The sequence below is a fragment of the Artemia franciscana genome, chromosome 16 (genome assembly GCF_032884065.1).
Source record: "Artemia franciscana chromosome 16, ASM3288406v1, whole genome shotgun sequence".
Classification (NCBI taxonomy): domain Eukaryota; kingdom Metazoa; phylum Arthropoda; class Branchiopoda; order Anostraca; family Artemiidae; genus Artemia; species Artemia franciscana.
The window spans coordinates 32,992,523-33,013,640 of NC_088878.1; the positions used below are offsets into that span (position 1 = coordinate 32,992,523).

General features: G+C 32.6%; 1 protein-coding gene across 1 annotated transcript in view; it reads right to left on the reverse strand.

Moving 5' to 3' along the window:
* Positions 1–1,217: 1,217 nt before the first annotated feature.
* The window catches only part of LOC136037358 (choline transporter-like protein 2), a 114,108-nt gene continuing 94,207 nt past the window's right edge, over positions 1,218–21,118 (reverse strand). Inside the window, exons 12-15 of the mRNA XM_065720063.1 lie at positions 17,948–18,089; positions 14,866–15,024; positions 10,216–10,441; positions 1,218–5,704 (exon numbers count right to left, since the gene is read on the reverse strand). Of these exons, the coding sequence (XP_065576135.1) occupies positions 5,604–5,704; positions 10,216–10,441; positions 14,866–15,024; positions 17,948–18,089 (628 nt within the window). The 3' untranslated portion in view covers positions 1,218–5,603. The remainder of the gene's footprint in view (positions 5,705–10,215; positions 10,442–14,865; positions 15,025–17,947; positions 18,090–21,118) is intronic.

Consider the following 21,118-nt stretch of genomic DNA (forward strand, 5'->3'; position numbering starts at 1 on the left):
AAAAAAAAAACATGCGCGTAGTTTCGTGCACTTGACGCACCCAAATCATTTAGTTAACTGAACAACAAGAGATAGTTTAGCTACTGAAAGAGCTAGAAACCGAGTAATAGTAGACATGGCGTATTGTTTAAATCAGTTGGTTTTCAAAAAAGTGTAATACTACACATTATAAAGCAGCAATATTCTAATTTATGACATGAACGCACGACCAAAGAGATAAAGAGACCTTCGAAAATTGAAGACATTGCGGTATATTACTATGTCAAAAGTTAGTACCTCATCATTAAAAAGCTTCTCTAAGCTTCCCCGGTTAAAACTGCCCTTTAATTTCATTAGTTGAATATTTAGTATATAGTGATATTAATTGCTGAAAGCTCATCAGTTCAAGATTTTATTTTTACTGTAGTTTTACTTTTATTTTAAATGTTGTTATAATTAAAAAAGTTCTATTACAGTACTTAGTACAAACGTACCCCAAGTACTAAAGGTGGTCTTATGAAATTTACATCGAACATGAATTGAATCTACAGTCCATCAAAATCAGCAAAATTTTACGTCGAATATTTAGCAAGTTGAAACTCATCTGGTTCACAAATCTATATTCCACAAGTTTATCTGAATGCGTCGAACGTGTATCGTATTTTCGTAAGTCAATTAAGTTTACCATTAGTTCAGGAGAAACAAATAGCCCCACAGTTTTTAAACCTGGATGGTTTAAAAATTTCATATGTGAAATTTCAAACCACTCAAAAAGACAAAACAAATTACGAACTATCTGATTGGATCTACTGTGTGAAAATTTAAGTCACTAAAAAGAACGAAAAGTGTTGGGATCACAAAGTTAAAAGTAAACTCCCTTTCTTTGTGGTTTATGTAATCCCAAAACTTTATAGCCAATGATAGAAAAGTTGAGGTTAACATGGGTCGGACACATTATACGGATAAGAGATTGCCAACAAAAGTCCTTGTCAACCAGCCGTCTAGAGCCAAAAGGAAAGTGGGTCGTTCCCCGAGTGAGATGGGAGGATGTCGCAAGGAAAGAATTAAAAGAATTGGGAACTTTTTGGTAGAGTGTACAGAGGAGTGGGACAGAGGAGGAGCGTGCGTAGCTGTGTTGGCCTCAGGCAGCTTGGTGCTGCAGTAACTTATCGGTAGTAGTAGTAGTAGTAGTAGTACGGTCTACGAATGAATCGACTTTTCCTAGAATGAAGTAAACATATCTGCACACAATTTTATTAGAAAAAAAGACACACATGAAAATTGAATGAACAATCCTCTACCAAAGAATATACACAACTATAAATTTACGAATTAGCCAGCAATCACGTAGAAAGCCTAAAAAGCTACATTGTCCAACATTCTGGCTTTTAGACCAGACACTAACACTCTGGCTTTATGAAAATGGAAGTGGCAAGAAAGATAAACAAGTCTGCTTACGCGGGATTCTTGGAACACAATCAGGTACTATTAATTTTTGGTGCTTTTCAGGTAGGTAGAATCATAAATAAATTAGATAACCATAGTGTAAAAAAAAATTCACGTTTAGTCCAGAAGGAACTATCATCGCTAACTCGTGTACTCGGAAGCTCACTAGATCGAAGTGGCTAAAAACCAATTGCTGCTTACTAATTAAATTAAATGAAAAGGAGAAATCCGCACATGGAAACTGCTATTACAACCTGCCTATTAAGAGGCCTTGTACCATAACGAGTGTCAACCCTGGCAACCCTTGAGGTAAAAAAAAAGGGTATTTGTGCTACGTCGAATTGTGAATAATAGTACCATTCTGAAATTAATTCATTGTTATATTTTTTATTATCAAAAGACAAAGAGTTTTCAATGTTTTACCACGAGGCAAAGTTCAAATTATAGATTGAAAGTGACCTTAATTAATTGCTAATTAAGAGCCACTTTTAAAATGCGCGCCAAGAAGAAAATTCAGTTATTTAACGAATTTTGGGTGGAAAGTCACATAGCCATTTACTTTTGTTTGATGAATTACGATCAATGACAAATTTTAGAGCTCACTTCTTTGGGAAGCCAAACTTAAAGCCATATTTTTTAAACAGCTGAAACCCAACTCACAGGAAAGTAAAAATTGAAATAAAACCTCTCTATAATTGAATTACAGAATAATTAATTAATTAGTTCCTTTCTTATTAAAGTTTACACCCTTATCTGCTGCAAGTTAATCTTTAACTATAAATTAAGCGCACTTATTTTAATCTAAGCCAAAAAATCTTTGGCTTAGCCGAGATTTCAGGCCATAGATTTTTTTAAATCAGACTTGAAAAAAACAAAAAATTCTAAGTAAAATTCTAAGCCCTTAAAAAATTAAGAACTTCCAGTAGAAATTAAAAAATATATATATATATCTTTACAATTTCTCGTGTTAAAAGAACGAGTAGTACGCCTTAAACTTATTTCAATAAATGGACACACCTTTTGAAACCAGCCGTGTTAAACCAATCTATCCTAATGTAAAACTATGTTATATAATGTATAAAATTACTCTTTGTATAGTATTGTTGAATTTGTGTTCCTTACGTACTTTAGGTTCAAAAGTTGAATTTACGGTCGAAATCAAATCAGGAGAATTTTAAATGTTACTTCGTAATTATTTCAAAAATCTGTAAAACCAGTTGGATGGATTTGATGAAAAACGTCAAAAGGAGATAAAACTTTAATCTATTCTAATAAAAAATCTATTCTAATGCAAAACTAAATTATATAATGTATACAATTGTCGTTTCAAGCTCTCTTAAAAACTTCGCAGTTGCTTAAATATAAAAACAAATAGGAAACGTAGAAAAGATTATTTGAGCTTAAAAACATTCTGTTAATCATTTTTGTATCTTAATTAAGTTTTTCAGAGGGCGATTTTAAAGCCCTAGACAGCTAAATTTCTTCTTTACATGAAGAAAAAGGAAGTGCTGTAATTTTGTGCCAGTCAAAAAAAAAAAAAAAAAAAAAAAAAAAAAAAAAAAAAAAAAAAAAAAAAAAAAAAAAAAAAGTCGTTTAAACCGTAGGGAATCGTAAAAAAATTCATACTTCAGAGAGAAGCGCAGAGGCCCCCTTCCCAAAATAGCTGTCACGTTCGGCCCCACAATCCTTATCTCTGAGGGTATCCTCATGACTGGATAAAGCTAAAAATCAACCTGGTGATTCTCAACCTTTAACTTTACAAATAAGGTTAAATACAAAAAGCTCATTTAATGAGGTTATCTTCTGAAAGGCTCAACTGTGAATAACTAAGCAACAAGTTTCCTAATAATGGCTAACATATAGAAAGAGCTAGTTGAACGATTCAAAATCATAGGCACGTAAATAGCACACCGTTTAAAGCAGAAAAGCATTGCGCTTTCATAGTTTCTCATAAATAAAGGGAATGGCACTATAAACTACCACTTTTATTTCAAAGATTTAAATACTAAATATGAAAGCAATAAATGAATAACGAAAACGCTATACAGAAGTTAATCTACATCTGTTTTCGTTTTGTAGAGATAACCAACACATTATTTGAATTGAATGCGATTGATCATTGAATAAACTTGAAACTCAGCTATTTTTTCAAACGAATCGGCAACCATAAAACACAAGATGTTTACAAACTCGCAACGATTTAAGGCATGTAATATTAAAGAAAATGGCAAGTATATGGAGCCAGAATTAACATTCCATCTTCAGTGCATCAAGACTGTTCAATACACACACAAAAAATAAAGACAAATTAACAAATATTCTTGATTTATTATATATATTTTATATGGACGAATAGGCAATAATAGTTATTAGAATGGGTGATACCAGTTACTGAGTCACCAGTTAGACCTAAAGCTCTAACACTTGCAACTTGTTCTCAAGTTACTTCTACAAAACTCTGGTAACTCAATCATTTTGAAGTCGTTTGACAGGTGGGTCAAATTGGGCCCACCAGCCCTGCCCCAACCCCCCAATTTTATCGCAAAAAGTTAGGCAGGCTGTCCCTTATTTGACCTAGAGCCACGCAAAGATTTTGAATCTTTATGATTTGGAGACCAAATTGGTACCCACAACTTTACCAAAACCTCCATTCAAAGATCCAAACAAAAAAGAAAACTAAATTACAATCAAAATAAAGCAATACCAAATTTAATTAAAAAGATATTAATCTACAATAGTTACACTTCGAAAAAATATTATTGGTAATTGCTTTTATTTTTTTGTTTAATCTTCAATTTTAGCTGCTTAGATATATTGTTTTTAATTCCAATTTTGCCTTGATTGTTTCATTTTACGTAATTTTTGATTAAACAAATCAATTTGTTTTATTATTTTACAAATTATTTTACTTGATTATAAAACAAACTATTTATGTAGATGTTTATTATTATGTATTAAAAAAAAATGTTTGAAAATTCATAAAATAAAATATTTTAATCAATTATTACCTTAAGTATTAGTAATTGGCTTGATTCCTAGCAGAATTCGGCTTAGATTTCATAAATGACTACTTCAATATCTGATTTTAATTCCAATTTCAACTTGATTATTTTACTTAAGTATCAAGCAAATTATTTATGTATATGTTTATTGTTCTGTATCAAACAAACAAAATGTTTTTAAATTAGTAAACAAAACATTTTACTTAATTATTACCTTAATTATTAGCAATTGGCTTAATTTCATGCTTTAATCTTTGACTGCTTGAATATGTGGTTTTTAATTCCAATTTCACCTTAATTATTTTGTTTTGGTTAAGTCTAACTAAACAAATTAATTTTGTTTATTATTTTACAAATTACCCCAATTATTAATTTATAAAACAAACTATTCATGTATATGCTTATTGTTATGCATCAAACAAGACAAAACCTTTTTAAATTAATAAAACGAAATATTTTTTTAATTATTACCTTTACTATTAGTAATGGGCTTAATTTCACTCGACTTTAATCTTTGGCTTCTTAGATATCAGGCCTTTAATTTTAATTACAAATCAATTACTTTATTTTCTATTTATATTAGTCAGACACAAAATTTGTGTAAAAATATCAGCCATTTTCTTCTTTACTATCTTAGAAAACTTAATAAGAAATAGATGTATAGAAAATCTGATATTTTATTTATCATTGTCATTTAAATTTATTGTCATTAAGAATTTTGAAAGTAGAGCTTTAAATCATTTTTATTATCATACTATTCTAAGATTATACTTTAGTTACTTCTTTATTTTGGATCTTTCTTGTTGCTAGGTACTTTATTGACGTTACTAGTACAACATCTAGAGCATCAATGTATCCAACAAATTATCTGAGTATACTTAATAAACTAATTTTAATAAATAACTTAACTAAATTTGCAAAATCAAACACTTGGTTTATTTTTATTGTTAATGGTGCTTCAAGTTCATATTGAAAAAAAAGAAAAAATAGCTGGAGGACCGAACGTGTTGTTTGCGTACATTTTCCTGTGAACATCTATACTGTATAAACATATATTTAATATAAGTTCTTAGTTTATGAAAAATGGCAATATTCCGAATAAAAAGAAGCCATTAATGAGATACATAGGGAGAAAATTCTGAAAACATATAAGAAAGTGATTAAAAGAGCAAAGCATTAAACTGCTTTCATGTTTCGCTTTCCAAGAATCTCCATTAAATCCTTTGACATGTAATAAGGTCGATCTTCACTTCCGTCATTATTTTCACAATCGATCACTAAAAAAAAGATCAATCTCAAATTGGGGAAATGAATGAAAATTATATTATAAGAATATCGATTATAGAAATTAGATTATAAAATATAAAGATTATAATAACCTCGAGCTAAGATTAGTATGCTCTTTAATTAGGCCTTGTGAGAGGATTAGCAGTATCTTGTAAGATTAGATTTATTAAACAGTTCATTCTAATGTTGTTCAAATCTTCTCCGAATCTAAGGTTTATTCCTCACTGACCACATTCAACCTCAGAAGCGTCATGCGAATTAATTAATATCTTTACTTGTTAATTAGTTCTAAATTAGTTCCATTTTTACTCAGAAAGCCTGTCAGACGAAAGGCAAGAAAAAAAGCGTATACTCTTTTGTTAGGATCGGAGACATTTTTTGGCCCCTTTCCCCATACGCAAAATTGAAAGTACCTCCACCCAACAAAAGACAAATAAACTTCCTAGATTCTTTAACTGGATCCCTAATCCCCTGGCAAGACGTACTTACTAAAGTACATACTAAAACTAAATATAAGAATTAAATATAATTATAATTAAAAACATTAAATATTTAAAATTAAATACAAACTTCTTCACACTTTAATAAAAGTTACTGCGTGCAAGCAATTTTTTTTAAACTGTAGAAAATATTCGCTTGCCTTCAGGAAAAAGCAAACAAACAAAACAAAAATGGTTAACACATAAGTCGTGTCTTTTATCAGTCAAAACTGTCACTGACAACCCTGTTGAGGTTATACCCTGTATGAGGTTACACTTTTAAGAACTTACTAAAAAAAAAAAGCCAAAAGCTTTGCAGAGCCTTTTTCAGTTCATTTCTTTCATAACTTTAGTACCCTTTGATCAAGAACTAATTGTAAACTTCTCGATGTAGGCCTCTGAATATCATTTCCCAAACTTACCAAAAATAATCACTATGAGATAGCAGTTCGCTTCATACAAAGGGAACATCAACTTCGAAGGTTGGTATTCTCCGGGAGAGAATACTGAGGTGATATGAGGCAGTGACGGTATCTTTAGCTTTGGGTTGCATTATGCAGACGCCTAATTAGTTACACACACTTACTGACTATATAGGTAGAAAAACTTTCATTATTATTCAATAATTACTTACTAACGACTACACATACATACTATCTACAAAACTTTATAAAAACATTCTTTTTTAGTAAAAGTAATTTAGTACAGAAGTTTTAAAAAATGATTTCTAAAGAAAAATGAAGAGCGATTACAAATTGAAACGCTGGTAATAAACATCAGGCTTTAACAAAAATATGACGGCCTTTTAGTCAAACACAGTATTGAGCCTACATGTCTAGTAAATGGCTTCTTGAATATGAGCCTCACATTACAATACTAAACATACATTTCTAATCTGCAAGTATTCCTTTAGTTAATTGTGACTATATTTTGAAGAGGTGAATTAACTGATAATCTATCAACTGATTCTTGGTACCATCGATACCATTAGAACACACCGATGACAATTAACGATATATAAGACTAATAGATTTGTTGGTTGTTATACTATCTATTTCATTATATTTAGTTGTTTTTTTTTTATTTTAAGTGTTGCAGTTATTCATTTATATTTATTTATTTTAGATACATAATATTTATTTTACTACATTTATTGTAATTATTGTTATCTACTTTATTGTTTTGTGAGACTAGGTCCCCAAGCAGTAATAAAAAAGTAAGTAAAAAAAAGTAAGTAAGACGGCACTAAACTCTTAAGGTCCAAACCGGCGGTGCTGATCTCCGTTTCATGGCCCTTCAGCCAGGAAGTGCAACGGGGGGTTGGGGTCAACCACCCTGTGCTTTCACACACCCTTCCGACTGATCTTTGACCGTGATGCACCGTGACACCACTTGGCCACGTTATGCACCGTGATGCACTGATGATGGCCGTGACATCACGGTCACGGCATTGAAATTTCACAAAAACTAATTTCTCTACTTTTAGGACTTGTTTCAATGCTCGCTGTAGTGACCATAATAAGACTTGATGGATACTCTCCTAATAGCAAAATAAGAACAGATTCATCCCTTGGGGGTGATTGAGACGGGGGTGTCAGAGGAGTTTTGCAGGGAGGCACTTTTTTATTCTTCTGAAAATGGTCCTTTTGACCATTTGCGTAAAGAGAGAATTGATTTTTCAACTGGCCAACTGATTTTCAAGGCCTTTAAAATTCGTTGACTAATAAAACTAGAGTTGTGGTTTAAAATCTAATGATATGAAAAGATAGTTTGGAATTTTAGCCGTAATTTCAATTGTTTGATGCTTTAATGAAAAGAGAAAAACTATTTGATATACATTTTATTTTCAGTGGAACGCAAATGACACTAGCCTTTAAGGGGGCACGGGGGAAGAGTTGTAGGTCAGCGTTGTCTACTATATCTGGTTTATGGTAGACAGAAATATTTTCGATTAATTTAGCTGAAACTGATCGCCAGTGTGAACCTAAATTATCTTTCAAAAAAAAAATAATTACGACCAAGATACCTTAGCATCAATTTAGAAAATAATCATATGACTCAAAAGTAAAAAAATCCAAAACTTAAAATTTCATTAGATTCATGATTCAAGAATAATTTAAAAAGACATTGTCAAGAAATAAGTTTAACAGTTATGTCGGCCATTTCTCTATTATTGGCAGTGGCACTGTGTGTCTTTAATTTGATTAGTTGTAATAAGGATCTGTTGGGTGATTTTTTTCAGGCAAGTGTTCACTTCCAATCCTAACAAGATAAGCGATACCAAGATCATTTTGAGATCATTTTAGGATGTATTCTTGTTCCTGTATATGAATTACAAAGGGCATCTCTAGGAAATCAGAGGAAAAAATGAATTCTTGCATAATGGTATTTTCAGAAGAGGAGTGTGGGGTAGGCACGATGTTTATCCGCTACTTTTTTTTTTTTTTTTTTTTTTTTTTTTTTTTTTTTTTTTTTTTTTTTTTTTTATGTTTTTCCCTAAGATAGAAAGTTGAGAAGCCGTATCACATTTCTAGGACTAGATTTGAGATGAGGGACGAGGTTATTGAATGAGGTTAGGTGACAGTGATCATTAATAAGTAATCTGCATGGCAGTGCTGAATACCGTCATTATTTCTCAGAAACACACAAAAAAAAAGCTTTTTTCTTTTTTTTTAGCTGGATATAGGAAACATACAAAACGATACCAATCTACGTTGAGATCATTTTGGGATCCCAAAATTAGCACAAGATCTCTGTTAATTAATGTAATTGCAAAATAGCTTTACCAAAACCTTCTTCTACCATTGATCTTTTATTTAGTTGGTAACTTGCCTTTGTGAAGTTTCACAGCCTGGTATACATACAGTCATGTACGTTTGTTTCAGAAATGGGACACATCACAGCTCCACAAGCAGATGTGGTCAGCGAAGTGAAATATTAATTCCCACCACAGCCATATCCATCGGTAAAAATTCGTCATTACGCACGCCCGAACAGGGAGCCATGGCTAGCCATGGATGTGGTCAGCGGGGTGAAATATCAATTTCCGCCATCCCACAGCCAAATCGATCGGTAAAAATTTGTCATTATACACGCCCGAACGGGGAGCCATGGCAAGCCATGGATATGGTCTGCCGAATGAAATATTAATTCCCACCACAGTCATCCCAGGGGCCAAATCCATCGGTAAAAATTCGTCATTACGCACGCCCATACGGGGAGACATGGCTAGCCATGGATGTGGTCAGCGGAGCGAAATATTAATTCCGACCACAGCCAAATCCATCGGTAAAAAATTGGCATTACGCACGCCCTAATGGGGAGCCATGGCTAGCCATGGATGCGGTCAGCAGAGCGAAATATTAATTCCCACCACAGCCAAATCCATCGGTAAAAATTCGGCATTACGCACGCCCGAATGGGGAGCCAATGAGAAATGTCAAACAGCAGAAAGTAACATAGATAACTATGTATACCTAGCCTGTGATAATATTTCATCGTCTATTACAGCTAGAGTCGTTTCGACATATGCGTATATGAATATTTTGCCTGAGTCACCTAGGGAAAAGGGTAGTGTCAGTTGAAAATTTTGAGGATTTTCAACTCTGAGATTTTGTATTCTCTGGTAAGAAGAATTTAATGCCAAAAAGTTGGGGATAGGATTCGGGTATCTTCCCTAGTCATAACTTCCATTCAGTTAACATTCCTTGACCCCCTCCTTCACTAAAAACCCCAAGTGCGGGCCTTTCACTCCACTACTGAGTATTTAGCAGGGGCAGAAGGGAGGAGAAACCACCCCCTTAGATCTTCAAAAATACCTATTTTTAGGTATTTGCAATAAAAAGAAAAGGAAGATAACCAATAAAATCAACAAAAATCCCCTCCTATACATTTTCGTAAATGGGCACTCCTGGCATTTAGCGACTGTTTTACACATATATCAACATTTAGTTGTAGCAATGATACAACATAATGAATTTACTGATTTTAGCAGTGAGGTTTAAAACAAAAAAGAAACTTACGGAAGCTCAAGAACATTGTATCAACGGCCATAGCATATACCCCAAAGAAGGCTCCAGTGATAAAATATGACCCAATGACAATGACCACTATAGGGACGATTTGGTAGGACAACTGTGGTAGCTCAGAATTCAGTTGTGGCACTCCTCCTGTCAATACATAGTTGGATAGGATTCCAATACCAATACAGATGACCAAGCGACCAATTAGGAGCATCAAGTCAGTAACCTTTAAGAAAATTAAAATATCAGTAATGAAAATTAAACTAATAGTAATGTGCGACCAATTAGGAGCATCAAGTCAGTAACCTTTAAAAAATTAAACTAATAGAAATGAAAATTAGACTAATAGTAATGAGCGACCAATTAGGAGCATCAAGTCAGTAGCCTTTGAGAAAATTAAAATAATAGTAATGAAAATTAAACTAATAGTAATGAGCGACCAATTAGGAGCGTCAAGTCAGTAACCTTTGAGAAAATTAAACCAATAGAAATGAAAATTAAACTAATAGTAATGAGCGACCAATTAGGAGCATCAAGTCAGTAACCTTTGAGAAAATTAAAGTAAAAGTAATGAAAATTAAACTAATAGTAATGAGCGACCAATTAGGAGCATCAAGTCAGTAACCTTTAAAAAATTAAACTAATAGAAATGAAAATTAAACTAATAGTAATGAGCGACCAATTAAGAGCATCAAGTCAGTAGCCTTTAAAAAATTAAACTAATAGAAATGAAAATTAAACTAATAGTAATGACCGACCAATTAGGAGCATCAAATCAGTAACCTTTAAGAAAATTAAAATATTAGTAATGAAAATTAAACTAATAGTAATGAGCGACCAATTAGGAGCATAAAGTCAGTAACCTTTAAGAAAATTAAATTAATAGTAATGAAAATTAAACTAATAGTAATGAGCGACCAATTAGGAGCATCAAGTCAGTAACCTTTGAGAAAATTAAAATAACAGTAATGATCACTTCTATTAGCCATCTTTATACAATAAAGATGTCTAGAATAAAATAAGACGATGTAAGAATAAAATTACATAAATAAAAAGACCGTAGCCAAACTAAAACAATTCCGTTTAAGATTTATTGGAAGACTCGCTAATTATTAAGAACAATTGTTATATATAAAAAATAGGAAAAAAAAACAGAATCTAGAATTTTACTCCTTTTTCATAATTAACCTTTTTTCATAATTAATTTCAAGAGTTGGGGAAATTCTAGCGCAACACAGAAACTCCACAGTAACACAGAGCCTGCCGTAACATAGAAACTGCAAAAACTGCACAAAACCTAGCGTAACAAAAAACTGCACAGTAACACAGAGCCTGCTGTAACACAGAAACTGCAAAAACTGCACAATAACACAGAACCTGCTGTAATACAGAAACTGCACAGAACATAGCGTAACAAAGAAACCGCACAATAACACAGAACCTGCTCTAACACAGAAACTGCACAGAACCTAGCGTAACAAAGAAACCGCACAATAACACAGAACCTGCTCTAACACAGAAACTGCACAGAACCTAGCATAATAAAAAACTGCACAGTAACACAGAACCTGCTGTAAAACAGAAACTGCACAGAACATAGCGTAACACAGAAACCGCACCGCAACACAGAACATGCTGTAACATAGAAACTGCACAAACTGCACAGAACCCAGCGTAACAAAAAACTGCACAATAACACAGAACCTGCTGTAACATTATATTACCGGTAGTTTATTTTTTACATTACTAAAGTTTGTATGTTTGTTTCTGTATACGAATTATAAAGGGCTACAGTTAATTGACACCTCTTCTTATGTCTCCAAGGTATCAGCGAAAAAACTGAATTCTTGTATAAGAATATCTTAAGATGATGAGTCTTGGGTCGGGATGACGTTTATCTATTACACAGATTGTTGCAGCATTTATGTTGTTGTTTTTTTTACGGATTCCACTAACCCCTGGTTCCCAATGCTGCGTCAATCCCGACAAGATTTTTTTCTGGCGGAACAGACGTGCGACAGAATCGGATGGAGGTTCACAAAGAAACGCAGACTTTTGCGTCGCTGCGACCAACTCTAAAAGAATTCAGATCAGGTTCTCAAACTGAAGCAATAAGAATGTTAAGCCAACTTAAGAAAAAGGCTATTGCACTTTATCTGCTGAGTAAGCAAAGAAAGCAGGCAAGTTGTTGCTTTTAGGTTTACGTAGGATATATAGCTAAAGTTGGGTCACCAGTTTTTTGGAGAATCTTGTATGCGATGCATTCGGTTTGTCGTTCGAGTTGAAATTATTCAACGCATCCGACATTGCAGCAAAGCGGATGGTTTTGCGTCGTTTGTCGCACGATTTGTGTCATTTGTCGCATGTCGCAGGATTTTACACGAAATCGCAGCAATGGGAACCAGGGGTAAGACAGAAAACTGAGAGGCAGTTTCACATTTCTACGAACAGATTTGAGACGAAGGAGAAGGTGAGAGACTGAGGTTAGGTGACAAAGATCATTAGTAATTAATCTGCATGGCGGAGCAGATTTGCTTTTCTTAGGTGGATAGCCCAGGGAGTCAAGCAGCACAGTCGCTTAAAACATTATTTTAAAACGGCCTTGGCCACCTGTGGTTTATCCCTGGAGGGCCACAGGTTCTACGAGGACTGATCCTACCAGAATTTGTGCTGTGACGGTGCCAAGCTACTATCAGTACCGCTACTACAAGTATACTATCTATGGGGAGCAAGTGCCATAGGCACATGGTTGCCAGTACTAGATCGCTGGATAGGGATAGTGAAACTCCTCCGTTGCTATCTAGGTAAAAACCTTAAAAAATTACACCTTTAGTGGTTATTTCTATAACAAACCAACTCCCTCTAATTATCACACCACTATAATCTTCTAACGCTCAAAGTTCGAATGGGGGAGAGAACAATCTGGCTCTAATGATTTGTGCTCTTATTTTACAAATTGGCCAAGACCTTTGGGTCGTACTTTCCAAAACTATATATTCGCTTTCGAAAGGTCTAAGTGGATATATATATATATATATATATATATATATATATATATATATATATATATATATATATATATATATATATATATATATATATATATATATATATATATATATGTATAACGCTCTCCCTGTACCGATCTACCCTATTCAACACTCTTAGACAGTACCTAGGCAAAAATAGTAAAAATACTAGAAAAATTAAAACTCTTGCCATTTATAGGTCAACAGCTATACTGCTATACAACAGGTAAACCGAACAAGATTTCAAATAAAGCACGCTTCAAAGAGGACCTCTTGCGTGGAGGAGCGCATTCTGAGACATTCTGTTGTATTATTGTAAATCTATACAATATACTGTACATTTCTATGCATTCTATATTTTTGTATTTATATCATTCTATACATTTCCTGTTGCATTTCTGATGAATTACTGCCGACTATTTTCCATTTCTATACATTTTGCTTTAAACTTTAAACAATGCGTTCGAAGACCCTTTTTGTATTTCTAGCATTTATACTTTACATTCTATACATTACGTTCTGTTGTATTATTTTACATCTATACAATACACTACATTTCTATGTATTCTATATTTTTGTATTTATGTAATTCTATATATTTCCTTTTGTATTTCTGATGAATTACTGAAGACTATTTCGCATTTCTATACATTATGCTTTAAAATTTATTCATTATGTTCTATTATACAATGTTATATTCTATAAATTATACTATACATTTCTATACATTCTATACTTTCTGACCAAATAGCGATTAAGGCGCATCAATGGCCCTTTGAAATTAGCTAGAAAATTTACCCTCGGCCTTTCATGTTATTTTTGTCTCCTGCATGACTCACCAGCAGCCTACATTTTTCAGAGGCTAGCTAATTAGCAGATTCTTTAAAGATGTCTCGCAGTCTCTCAAACAGGAAAAAATATTAGCAGGACAAAAAGATATTGATGAATAGAATACCACGAGGATAGAAGCACTGAATCCAAAGAGGAAATAAAAATAAGAGGAAAGAAATAAAAAGAGGAAAAAGCTTAGGAAAAGGCCACTTATCTGATAATAAGGGCCAAGGACTTGAACAAACATCATACCCAATATGACACAAGCTTTTATGTGAAGATGCAGTTTCTTCCAAAAATTGTACTTTATTTTTAATACTATGTTCTTTTACTTACAAATAGCACGTAGATATAATGGTTTCCTTCCAAATGAGCCCTTAATAGCCCTCTATTATGTTCCAATGCCCTGCTAGCAGTGAAGAAACCAAACATGAAAAAAAGAGAACACATCTGGGCTACAAAAAAGTGAAATTTCATTATTATTCCAGTAGGGGGGCTGTAATTTTCTTGTATGGGGTTTTCAGCAATGTAAGTTCCAATTGTATACTTTTTTTCCGATTCAACACCATTTTCGAGAAGTTTCACGCTATTTTCCGAAATTCCCATAAATTCGTTTTCAAAATAACAGTTTACCCTTAATAATCGAAATAAAAGCTACAAATGGTAAAATTTTCTTACTGCACAATTTTTTCCTTAAACACGCTCTTACATTTTGGTAACTATGGGCCATGGTTCGTTTTTACTGAAACCATGAAAGGCGTCACTTGGGAATAGGTTAGAACGAGCTTACCTTGTCCAAAACCCAAACTCGATCCAGATTGCGCATAATCAGAGAATTGGCTTCACGGCCTGAACTAAAGAAATTGGTTCCACGTATGGCTGTTATTGTAGGAATGTAAGCATTCCTGTTGATACATCGCATGAATTTTTCAAGCATCCACAAACAGCACTGAAAACAGAAATAGTGTCCATCATATTAGAAAATCAATAATTAAACGAAAGAAGAATTAAAAGAAAAGAAGAATATAAGAACAAGAAAAATGTTATGTTTTCTCGCAGATTTAAAAGAAGAAAAATACACGAAGAAGAAAAGAAAAGAACATACGAAAAACATTATGTGTCATCTCGCAGAATTGAAAGAACAAAAAATATATCAATTGTTATGTTTATGCAGCCAATTTAAAAGAAAAAAAACTATATTCGATTGCACTTGTCAACGTCACTAGATTATTACGTTAAGTAATTAGCGTGCGATGTTTTTATTTTTATTTTTTTGACTATTTCTCCTATTTTGGACCAGAGAAATCCTAACCTGTTTCGGGCTCTGTAATTTTCGTCTTTTCTTTCATAAGACTTTTTTCCAAGGACAAAGATAACCAACTAAACAAAAGAGATTCTCAACATGGATATATGGCATAACATCAACCATGTACTTTTTTTATTTACTAAGTTAATTGATTTAATTTACTTGACTTAATTACAAACTAATTTCATTCACTAAATTTACTTCCTTTAATCTCCGGATTAATAGTTTTTACAGCCAATTTCGTTAAAAAAAAAAAAAAATACAAAGAAAATTCTACTATGTTCAATTGCTCTTGTAAACATCATTTACGTTAGTATGTTATGCAATGAGTGTACGACACTTTTTCGCTATTTTCTCGTGTTTTGAGCTAAAGTCCTTGACTGATATGGACTCTACACTTCTGAACTTTTATTTCCTAAGCATTCCGTTTTCAAAGCACAATAATTTTGCAAAAAAAAGAATTGGTTACATAAGATGAAAAAAAAGAGAAAAAAAAAAGATCCAAAAAAGAAGAATGGAAAAAAAAGAACAAAAAAATCCAAAAAGGAAGAGGAGCAAAAAAGAGAACAAAGAAAGATCCAAAAGAGAAGAAGAGGAAAAAAGAGAACAAAAGAAGATCCAAAAAATAAGAGGAAAAAAGAGAACAAAAGAAGATCCATTAAAAATAAATCTTTAAATGATGCTGAAAGTAAAACTTTCTTGGCAATGTTCTTAAGGGTATGCAGTTACTAGCGTCGTATACAAAATTAAGTAAAGAATATGAAGTTCAAATAAAATTACATGTGGGCTAATTACAATTGCTGTTCAAAGACATCCACGCTAAAAAAAAATCCCTAAGATACTATATGGATCCTTCAGAAGCCATTGGAAACCGAGATACTCTCTTAAAGTAAGAAAAAATCAGATTTATTAGAGTATCATCTCCGCCCTTGAAAAGATCAATAAGCACTTTTTTCAGCACTAGTGTTATTTACGTTTAAGGCCATACTTTATGGCCTTGGAAACCGAGATACTCTCTTAAAGTAAGAAAAAATCAGATTTATTAGAGTATCATCTCCGCCCTTGAAAAGATCAATAAGCACTTTTTTCAGCACTAGTGTTATTTACGTTTAAGGCCATACTTTATGGCCTTGGAAACCGAGATACTCTCTTAAAGTAAGAAAAAATCAGATTTATTAGAGTATCATCTCCGCCCTTGAAAAGATCAATAAGCACTTTTTTCAGCACTAGTGTTATTTACGTTTAAGGCCATACTTTATGGCCTTGGAAACCCAGATACTCTCTTAAAGTAAGAAAAAATCAGATTTATTAGAGTATCATCTCCGCCCTTGAAAAGCACTAAGCACTTTTTTCAGCACTAGTGTTATTTACGTCCAAGGCCATACTTTATGGCCTTGGAAACCGAGATACTCTCTTAAAGTAAGAAAAAATCAGATTTATTAGAGTATCATCTCCGCCCTTGAAAAGATCAATAAGCACTTTTTTTCAGCATTAGTGTTTTTTATGTATGTGCATTGTTATGTATCTATGTATGTTATGTGTATATGGTGTTATTTACGTTTTTTTAGTGTTTTTGTATGCCTTTTATGTATGAATACATATGTATACATAAATGCGTACATTTTCATTAGAAAATATTCATAATACTTTTTTTTTAATTCAATGTTATTATTAACAAGTCTTATGCAAAAAGAAGCTGAATTAGAACCACAAAACATTATAAAAAGAAGTTTTGCTAAAAAAAAAGTATTTCAGAAAAAAAAGAAGAGGTTCATAAGCTAGCCTTTTTATATTTTTTCCAGACAAAACAAACAAAATAAAAGAAAAGATATATATATGAAAAATACTTTCTTTCTTCTTATTTTTCATTTTTCTCTCTCTTTTTTACCTTTTTACTTATCTTTACTTCTTTCTTGCTTTTCCTTCACTCTCTTTTTTACCTTTGAATTTTATTTACTTCTTTTTCTCTTTTTTTGTTATTTTTGTTATCAATTCTTTTACCTTTCATTGATTGTAAATAATCTATTCAACTCTTACTTCATTATTTCCGCTTTTATTTTGTGTCATTTGGCAACAAGTGTTATCTGGCATGTACACAGTATTTTTTTTCGGGGGGGGGGGGGGGGACAATGATAATAAACACGAAATTTGTTGGATGACTTAACTAAGAAGTCCCCAGAAATTCAGGATTATTTAGTATTTTAGGCGGGCCGAGTCCTGCTCATTCGAAAAAGTAACCTAGCTTTTGGCTGATGGGATAGGTTTGTAACCTATAGTAACCTAGGTTTGGGGGATAGTAAAATTATTATACCAGGATAATTTTGTATTTCAGGCGGGCCAAGCCTTGTGTATGTTCCTGATTGTTGTATATATTCCTATCCTTGTCGATTTTTTTTTGGCTCTAATCAGAATACATTTTTTTTCTAAATACAGAAAAAATAGTTTTGATTTTTTAAATATAATACATTTGTTTTTTAAGTTATGTTTTTAATAAATGTACGTATTTTTTATTTTATATCATGCTATTTATATTTTATTACATTTTTTCATATCCTTTGTTTTTTACCTTGCAGCAACAAATAAGGCAGCGAGAGGTCCAGTGGTTGGGGTCTTCCTTCAGTTTTCTATCAAGCCACTCCAACGTGGCACGTACAAACTGGATAATGGCAATGAGAAGAGATCCAAAAGCAAGTGTACCCAAATGATATCTAAAATAAAAATTTTACATTTATTTTGCATACTTATAAATTATATAAAATTGTATACTATAAACTATACAAAATTATATATAAGTTGTTGCAACAGACCGCCAATAAAAAAGTAATTAATGTATTAATGCAATTAAAAGTAAGTAAGTAATTAATATTTCACCAGAAGTTTTAGAATTAGCTAAAGCTGACATAAGGATCACCTGGAAAATGACTTTGAAAAATTCAATAAATGACCTGAGAAAAAAAGAGACACTTATTGTAAATTTAGAATTTTGACATTTCTCAAAATTTTCACTTCCAAAGTAAAGTCCAACTTTCCTGACAATGAAAATACAAGTAGTTCATCTTCCTCTTTTCGGTAGTAAGAATAGGCCAAAAGTAAGCAGGAAACGCCCAAGAGATATTTACTATACATTTGGAACTTTCTCAGAAATTCCCTGCGAAAATAATGTCGCTATATACAGTTAAATCTATTTTAACTCAATACATGGTACAACCGTCATGAGTGATAGAGAGTGGAATAATAATTATTATTTTATTTACTTTTTATTTTTATTTACATGTTATTATTTTTAATTTAGCTATTTTCTCTTATTTATAACAGGTTTATTTAAGTTTTGAAGTTAAAAATTTTTTTTAAGTAGTTGAGTTTTTTTTAAGTAGTCACGCGACCACAAATCTCAAAGGTTTCTATCCGGCGCGAAAGTGTTGTGTTTTTATTTATTTATGAATGTTCCGTTCTCGCCACTCCTGATAAGCCTACAGGTGAGGACTCCCTCCTTTCATAATTATGCCCTTCATATATAAAAATAAGTCTCCTTTATATCTGATCCATAATAACATGAACAATAAGTGATATTCGACTCCGTAAAAATTAGGTTTTTCGAACTGCCTGGGTTTAGGAGCTACATTAAATAAAAAATCATAATGTTACGCTTCCTTACAATTTAGTTACGAAACAAATGAAAAGGAAAAAACAAAAATAATGAAAAAAAAATCAAGATCCGAATACTCTGATTTTAGTCCTAGAAATTTTTTAACTAATAGAAATTTTAGATCAAAATGTTCCGTTTTTCTTACAATTTAGTTGCGAAACAAATGAAAAGAAAAAAACAAACAAAAAGTGAAGATAGGCACAATCCCAAAGTTCTCATTTATACAATTTTATTACATTTTTCTTACAGTTTAACTGTGAAACAAATAAAAAGGAAAAAATAGGAAAATAAAAAACCGCAATCCAAATGTTTCAATTTTATTCCAGGAAACTTTTTTAACGAGAGACCAAATCTTAGGGTGCATTCCCAGTTGAATTATTACAATTAATGATGATAAGAGGCTGGGCTTCGTAACGTTTTTCTGTGCTAAATCGTGACTAACTACGACCTGGACGTGGAATGTCCATTCAGGTATGCAATTTGGAAATTCAACATTGGTAATAATATGCTAATCTTCAACAGCCCAAAGTCAAAAAGCTAATGAGACTTAATTAATCATGACTTTTGAAGTTGGAAATGCTCTGGAAGAACCAATGAGAAAATACATTCTGACATATCAATCTATACACTGTCAAGTATATTGAGGGCAATATTCTATACACAGAATTCAATCAATTTTCTCTTTGGCTAAGACTTATTCCGTCCCATGTATCTTTAACTTCTGACAAAATCAGAAATTATTAATTATTTTATAGACTTGGAAAAGAAAGTACCTAATGGGCGGGAACTAATTAATTAAAATTCGGTGACGCGGGTCAGATTTTAAACAAAACAAGTCATCATCATTAGGTAAGATCGCGACATGGAAAGCACCCTTAGCTCAAATAATTAAAAACCTCGACACAAGGCCGTATCCAGGGAGAGGTTAGGGGGTTTGAGCCACCTCCGCCGGAAAAGTTTGTCCGACTCGTGAAAACGTAACGAAAATGAATATAAACAAGTTTTTAATACGTTTTGTGTACCCCCCCCCCCCCGAAAAAAACTTTGTGAAACCTCCCCGGGAAAAAAAAATCCTGGATGCGAACCTGATGAATTGCAACCACCCAATGGTTAATCTTTCAGTATAAATATCTAAAAGAAGAAAAGATTCTCATACTCTCCATTAAAGATTTTTGGGACACATCAGTCACACACCTTTTTTACGTGACTCTGCCTTCACGCACGTGCAATGACAAATTTTTAGAATTTTATTATGGGATTATGGGATATCTACTTTTCTGACGTATTGGTAACTTCCCTGTCCGCACGCTGTGATGTGTCCCATTTTTAAATCAAATTGTCGTTACTGTTTATATGTGTTAATCTGAATACATTCGCTCCTGTGTTAATATTTATAATGTGAATTAACCTGAAAACTATAACGCAATGGTAAATAGTTGGTAGCAGAACTGTTCCCCTGGGTGTTAGAGGTCAGATCAATCAGTTACTTTTTGAATGTTCACAAGAGGACATGTGTATTTTTGTCTAAGGGCAAATGACTATATCTAATTGTAGAGGTCGCAGACCATCAATAGATTTCACAAAAAGTGACAAAATTTATACAAAATTTAGAGAATATACTTGGTTTTGTCTCACGACTCAGGGATGGAACTAGGACTTTCAGGAGATTTTTTCTTTTTTGCAGTGAGTAGATAACTTAAAATTTCAGGAAAAAGGGGGTAAACTATTTTTTCTCCAGTCCTCACAAAACAGTATGCGCTAATTTTTTTTTCCTGTTTTATACCAGTCATACTAAAGGCTCTGTGACTTATTTGACAACATGTCATAGGATAGTTTTTATTGTTATGAACTTCTGTTTTTTTTTTCTGGCACAGCTTTTTTGCCTTCATCTTCCTCTTTCGGCCTTCTATACATAGAAGTTTGTTGTTGTCTTTTCGGCCTTCTCCGAGTGCTTGTTTTTGTGTTATGCGATTGTGCTATTTGTTTTGTGTTCTGCAAACATTCTTTTCCATTCTCATTTTGTATTTAGCTATCACTTTGAAAAATACCCCAGGCTTTGAAATCAAAATATTAGGACTGTTACCGTTCCAT